Consider the following 7,635-nt stretch of genomic DNA (forward strand, 5'->3'; position numbering starts at 1 on the left):
TTCGAAGATTCAAGTCTTCTCCTTGCAACGACGCCTGAAAAATTGACCTACGTTTTTTTCCACCGTTTCATGGGACAAGAATGGGAGTTCAACTACGGGCGTCGTAATGGCGTGCAAGCGACGCTGGAAGACCATAATCGCCGTTAGTATCGACTGGATTGAATGCCTCCTAGCCATTCCCGGCACGAATGCATGAGATCCGCAGCCTAATGACGAGCGTCTAGGCAGGCGTCTAAGTAAAATCACGGTGGAATTGAGTAACGCCGCTCGGAACACGTGGGAACCGCGATGATTCCGGTGCGGGCCGTCGGCGGGCCGCCTCGGGCCGATCTCTTAATCGGTTCTTAATCGGTCCCGGCGCGAAACACGCGGTTCCGAATCGATGGAACGCGCTCGTTCCCTCTAATAACGCGCGCGAGCGGTCGGGAATACTCGCGATGGAAACCGCGGGGAGCAACTGCACGTAGAATTGCTCAATTACCCAGACCGACGGGACGCGGCGCAGTAATTCCGCTACAGCTCGCCACCGCCGCGGCACGTACAAGTAAATCGCCGATGGAACGTGGCGGGTTTACCTTTGTAAATTGGCACAAAAAGGCCGAACCGCGATCGCGACGACAGCCGCCGCCGCCGCCGCTCCGCAGCCGCGTCGCGTCGCGTTGCGGCTTCCACGTTTCTTTTTATTCCCGACTACGATTCCAGGCCCCCGTGTAGAATTAAGCCTTTCTCCTGCCTCCCCTCTGTCTCTCTGTCGTCCTCGCTCGCTCGTTCTCGAATCGGAACGCGAGCGAATACTCTGCCGCCGGACACCGAAATCCTCTTTGTCTTTTTCTCCGGACGCCGATAACAATCACCGGGTAAATTCCCTTTAAACGAAGCTACCAGACGATCGGTATTCCGTTACTTCGGGCAACCGCCATTTGTACCGGGACCAATCAGGCATCTACTCTCGGCGCGGCGGAGCGACTGTTACGTCGAACGAATTATCGGGTTGTCCGGAAAGTTCGTGCCGATTTTTATGGAAAACTCGAACGCGCGGCATTTAACCCTTTGCACTCGAGTGGTGACTCTGAAGCACCACTAGAAATTGTTGTGGCATTATTTCAAAGAAATTACGAGAAATATTACAAAATATTTGTTACATTAGAAAATTTGTATTTAACAGATTACTAAACATTTAAATGTTATATGTGGAAATCGGATCAGTTTCGTATGAATCAAATGAAAATATTCTAAGACGGAAGAAAAATTTAGTTCTCGAATGAATATAGCGTCGGGTGCGAAGGGTTCAATTTCGATATATTTTTATTGAATTATTATGAGTGCCATTTTGTTCCGTAATCTTTCTCCATCTTACACGCACCTTGCGTTTTTCGGCAAGAAACTTTTAAATATGATTTTTTATATCGACCAAAGAGACAAAGTTTTTGTCATTATGGGAATCTTGTGTTGACCTAAAGAGATGAAAATCTGAGGGTGGAATGTCTGGTTAATAGGGTGAATGGGGTAGCACAACCCAACCAAGCTCCAACTTAAAACTAGTGTCGAGTACAGTGAATTCTCGATATATGTCAGCGACACGGGTCTTGTCAGCGTCGAGACATACCAGAGCGGTGTTATGTTCACACTCCCCGGCGTCCGACGCCTCTCAAGCTATATACCCCGTGGGGATAATTCCGCGACATTTATCATGGAGGTCTTTGCGACACATATAGAGAAATTACTGTACATCGAGCATCGCAAAGGCATTATAAACTTCGGGAAACCTAATCCACCAACTACTACAATGACAAATAACACACTGAGGAATCTTTCTTTCCCTATTCGAGGTTCCGACGGTTTGTCTTTCTCAGAGTAGGTCCGCTATAATTACGGAAACACGGTTCGCTAGCAGAACGAGTTCGCTTTACTGTCAGGACTCGCATAAATCCGGCACGCGATGCTCAAGGATCTGCTCGCGTAAATAGAAGCGGCTCTCGGCGCGCCGCGAGCATCATCGATAAGGATTCCTCTCGCGCTCGCTCGCTCGCTCGCGAGAGAGAGAGAGCTCTCCGTAAAATCGAGCCACGACGATCTTAATCTTCGTCGACAAGGTCGATACCGGGAACACGAGGTGGCTTCGCTCTCCGAAGATCCTCCCGGTGGATCCATAGCGCGGCACGGTGAACTCTCCGCGAGGTAGATCCCTTCGAACCGGATGTGCAAAACCGGCGGATTCCACCCTCGACTTCGCGAATCTCTGTAGATCGCCGGGGAACATGCGACGAGTTCTGGCCCCGCTTGTGTCGACGGCGTTATCAAGGTCGCGTGTGTGCGAGGCACTCTCGATTCGACCGGGAAATAATCTAATCCCGTATAATTCAGGCGGACGGGAACGGAGCTCGTAAATCTGTACCGCCATCCAGGAACAAGAATTCCATGCCCGCCGGCCGTACATCATCGATCCCGACTACCGAGCGAGCAGACGCGGTTTGCATATCGATCCCGGTCCCCCCTCGATCCGATGTCTGCACCAGATCCTGTATTATCAGCGCTATTGTGTCTTTAGGCTAAGCCAACGATTTCACGAGCAGCCTCCGAACAGCCTTACGCGTTTACCGACGGCTCCAGGGAATTACTCCAGGGAATTATAATTACGAAGTAATTGAATTACATTGTAATTCAGTCATATTGTAACTTGTAATTCAGATCTTCGTTCCATTGGGAATAGAAAATACGCCGCATAGACAGCAAACAAGTGCAGTGATTTCTCTATATATGTCGCCGAGGCCTCGATGATAAACGTCGCGGAACTATCCCCACTACCGCGGGGTATAAACATAACGGGTATGTACCCTGCACGATACATGACGATGGCAACACCCGTATTGGCGACATATATCGAGAATTCACTATACATAAATTTCTGAATATCAATGTACTACTTCTAACTTATTACAATTATTTAAACAAGAAAGAGTGATCTATTATACATCGAAAAAAGTTTGAAAGGAACCATATCTCAGTAACTATTTATTTGCGATATATAAGCTGTTAAAGTTTCTGCAAAATTTGATTGTGTGGAGTTATACGCATAGACTATACTGCAGATTTTATGCACTTATGACAAAAATGAATAGGTGTAATTTAGAACAGTAACAACATTAGAAGAATTTGATTGTGTGGAGTTATACGCATAGACTATACTGCGGATTTTATGCACTTATGACAAAAACGAGTAGGTGTAATTTAGAACAGTAACAACATTAGAAGAATATGATTGTGTGGAGTTATACGCATAGACTATACTGCAGATTTTATGCACTTATGACAAAAATGAGTAGGTGTAATTTAGAACAGTAACAACATTAGAAGAATTTGATTGTGTGAAGTTATACGCATAGACTATACTGCGGATTTTATGCACTTATGACAACAACGAGTACGTGTAATTTAGAACAGTAACAACATTAGAAGAATTTGATTGTGTGGAGTTATACGCATAGACTATACTGCAGATTTTATGCACTTATGACAAAAATGAGTAGGTGTAATTTAGAACAGTAACAACATTAGAAGAATTTGATTGTGTGGAGTTATACGCATAGACTATACTGCGGATTTTATGCACTTATGACAAAAACGAGTAGGTGTAATTTAGAACAGTAACAACATTAGAAGAATTTGATTGTGTGGAGGTATACGCATAGACTATACTGCAGAGTTTATGCACTTATGACAACAACGAGTAGGTGTAATTTAGAACAGTAACAACATTAGAAGAATTTGATTGTGTGGAGTTATACGCATAGACTATACTGCGGATTTTATGCACTTATGACAACAACGAGTAGGTGTAATTTAGAACAGTAACAACATTAGAAGAATTTGATTGTGTGGAGTTATACGCATAGACTATACTGCGGATTTTATGCACTTATGACAAAAACGAGTCTGTGTAATTTAGAACAGTAACAACATTAGAAGAATTTGATTGTGTGGAGTTATACGCATAGACTATACTGCGGATTTTATGCACTTATGACAACAACGAGTAGGTGTAATTTAGAACAGTAACAACATTAGAAGAATTTGATTGTGTGGAGTTATACGCATAGACTATACTGCGGATTTTATGCACTTATGACAAAAACGAGTAGGTGTAATTTAGAACAGTAACAACGATAGAAGAATTTAAAGGTACTGCTATATTATTTTATTAAACGTAATCAAAAAGAATAAAATAAATTAATTAATATATAATGCACAACACACTTAACGAAATCGTGACAGTGATCGAGAAAAAGTTCATCCTACCACGGACAAAATAATACTGCGACTTTAGCCGCTAACGCTGTCACGGACGTGTTAGGGTTAGGTTATACTAGACAGGTCAGACGCCGCGGGTCTATAAACTCTGATGCGAAAACAGGAAATTCCGGGAAATCGGGTCGGCAATTAAGCCGGCAGAATTTCTTTACCTCGTTTTCGCATCTAGTGTTTATAGACCCTCGCCGTCTTACCTGTTTAGTACACTCTGACCCTAACACGTTCATGGCATCGAAGCGATTAAAATCGCAGTATTATTTTGATCGTGGTCGGAGCAACATCTCCTTCTCTGTCGCGATTTCGTAAAGCGTGTTGTGTAGTGTTCAGTGATTGTGTAGAAGTGTGGTGTTTCCTGCTTCGAAAATAGGCTCCGAAAGACAGGCACAATTGTTCGGACGTATTCGCGTGAAAATAGTATGCTATGGACCCGACGGATGAACAGATCAATCTGAAAAATTTGTAAGTGTACTTCACGTCAGTATTTTATATCGTACGATTAGTATCCGCGTGTATAACATCGGACACAAGGTTTTCCTTCATATTTTGCAACTTCAAATTTATGATACGAACGAGCCCTTTCCCAGCGAAAGATATTCTCATGTAAGGACGAAAAGTTGAGGCAGGTAAAACCATTTTTCGCCTATTTTTGCCGGTAACCTGGTCACTCTACGTTATCGCGAATTTGCGTGGTCTTGGCTCTTCGGGATCCTGAGATCATTCTAGAACCCTGACAGAACCAGAAAAGAGATTATGCGGAGAAAATTGAACGTTTCGACTCACCGTGTTGGTGACGTCCGCCTGCATGCCGGTGTCCTCCTCGACGCCAGCCTTGATCAGATCCTCCTCCTTCTCATTATCCGGCGTGTTCAGGTACTCGTCGTAATCCTGCTCGAGACTCTTGGTCTTCGCCTGGGCATCCTCGATCTTCGATCGCGTTTTCTTCTCTTGCGCGTTCCTCGCGAACTTCCTCTCCTCCAGTTTCGGCGCGTTTTCAGCGACTTTCTTACTGAGCTGACTGGCAGCACCAACGTACGAACCTTTCCCTTGCGGCAACGGTCTGGTGACGTTCTTGATCTCCATCTTCAGGTACGCGAACGCGTCTCTCTTGGCGTACCTGTCGACCCCGGTGTTCCTATAGTCTCTCTTCGCGGTGGGTTTAACCGTCCCAGGATCATCGGCCGTGAGCCTCCTGATGATATCGTCGAACGACTTGAGCGGCGGTTTCTTCTCGCCCTTGAAGAAGTCGTTGTCGAAGTCTTCGTCGTCCTCTGTCCGGTTCTCGTCCTCGGCCGAGGCGTCCTCCTCTTCCTCGTCCTTCTCCCGATCCTCCAGCGGCTCGTGGTACTCGTAATCGTCCGAGTCCTCGGTCCTCTTTCCCGACGAGTTCGTTCTCTTCCGCCACTCGTCGATCCTTTTGTTCTCCTCGGAGTCGTCGTGCCGGTGTCTTTTTCTCCCGTCCAGATGCCAATCGCGTCTCGATCCGATCCTGTGCTTCCTCCCGTTTTTCCACCAGCTGTGCTGCTGTCTATCCAGCTCGTACGAGGACTTCTCGTCCTCGTAATCGGAAGAGGACTCCTCCCTGGTCCTGGGCCTGTGACGGGTCCTGTCGTACCTACGCCAGTAGCTCCTCCATCTTGGGGATGCTCCGCGTCTCTCGTCCTCCCCGTCGAACCAATCGCGATAGCCTCTGTCGTGATACCTGGCCGGATAACGCGACGCGAACATGCGCCCGTGCAGGCTGATCCTGGCCGATCTTGGATAGGATCTTTCGTAGTATGCGTCGTAATCGTCCTCCCCTTCGTCCTCTCTGTCGCCGAACGAGCCGTCCTCGTAGTCCAGCTCCTGGGACCAAGTAGGCGACCGTCTGTCGGCTATCGTCAAATCGTGACGGTCGCTTCTTCTGGCAGCAGGCTCGTGTCGGTGTCTGTGCCGGTGTCTAGCGTTGCTACCCGTGTCCTCGCGGTGCTGCTTGGCGGCCTTGACAGCGACCAGGCCGCAACCCATCAGCAGCATCGACAGCAACAACAGCCTCCTGTCGAGCGTCATTTCGTCTACCTAAGCCCTGTGTGTCCCTTCGTAAGCACCTTACATCATCCCGGCCTGATCCTCGGCCCCGATGGACCACGTCGGCTCAACGACCTCGAGGCTCCACCACCTCGGTACCGATCAAGTCACACGGCTCGCGAAGATCCGGGACTCGCTGGTGTCCCGGTCGAGGCATCAATGATCAATTGAATGGCGATCGCCGCGGCTCGACTCCGTCGAATCCCTCGACGTGAGAAAGAGAGAGGGAGGGAGAGAGCACCACGTCCGATCCACGTGGTGATCGCGGGGACCAGGTGGAAGAGCGAATCAATCGGCGCGGGCCGACACTCGCGCACAACTGCTCCTGGCCCGGTTCCAGTTCACTCGATTCCGTAAAAATGTCAACGCAACGGTAAGCCCTCGCCTCTTTCCTCGTCGGTCTCTCCGGTCACGTTCTGTCGTCGACACCCGGTTGACAGTCTCTCTCAGCCCCTGGTCTCACGCATCGCGCGAGCCCAGGCGTTTATAGATCACCCGTCTCCGATCGAAACCGAGTTGAAATCGCTACGGTTAACTCTCCGGTCGCTAACTGTTGGTAATTTCTCACGGTTCCTAGAGGAATTTGATCTACGTCTTTGACAGTTCTGGCAAAGCGTACGTGTCTCGCTCGTGTGGATCGTCCTCGCGGGGATCACCGGCGAACACCCACCGATTCTGTCTCTCCCTCGACAAGAGAGAGAGAGAGGAAGAAAGAGAGAGAGAGAGAGAGTTCGGCACACAGAGATCACACCGAATCGTATCGCGGACCGAATGTCGCGGCCGACTGAGGCCAGCCTCTCCGGCCGCCGGCCTGAGAGATCGCGGAACCTAACGCGCATGCGTGCGGCCGATATTCGTCTCCCCCTCCCGCCCCCTCTCTCCGTCACCCTCCTCGGACGAGGCTTTTCTGCTTCCCCTTCGTCCCTTACCTGTGCGCCGGTGTGCCACCGCAACACAACCGTGAACACACCGTGTGCCCGTGGACTCCCATGGACAACAGGAACCGATACACACGGGACACCGTGGACGATCGTGCTTGGAACGCCCGATATCGGCCAGACGAACCGTCTCCGCGTCGATGATCCATCTCCTCGGTTTGTCCCGGAGGTCTCTGCCGACTCTACGCTGTCTTATCTTAGCTGTGGACCCTCCGACGCGACTGTGAAATAGGTGCACGAGAGCTGTTAGCAGAGTGGTTCGTTCATTTTTAGTTACGAGTACGGGTTTTCGATAGAGCTGCGATAGGTAGTGAGAGGGACAATG

At 48.8% G+C, this 7,635-nt stretch overlaps 1 protein-coding gene across 1 annotated transcript in view; it reads right to left on the minus strand.

Annotated features, from left to right (window-relative positions):
• Window positions 1–7,146, minus strand: part of LOC143360458 (uncharacterized) — a 146,811-nt gene extending 139,665 nt beyond the window's left edge. Inside the window, exon 1 of the mRNA XM_076799307.1 lies at window positions 5,089–7,146. Coding sequence (XP_076655422.1) covers window positions 5,089–6,354 — 1,266 coding nt within the window. The 5' untranslated portion in view covers window positions 6,355–7,146. The remainder of the gene's footprint in view (window positions 1–5,088) is intronic.
• Window positions 7,147–7,635: the final 489 nt, after the last annotated feature.

This window comes from Halictus rubicundus, chromosome 13 (assembly GCF_050948215.1).
Source record: "Halictus rubicundus isolate RS-2024b chromosome 13, iyHalRubi1_principal, whole genome shotgun sequence".
Taxonomy (NCBI): domain Eukaryota; kingdom Metazoa; phylum Arthropoda; class Insecta; order Hymenoptera; family Halictidae; genus Halictus; species Halictus rubicundus.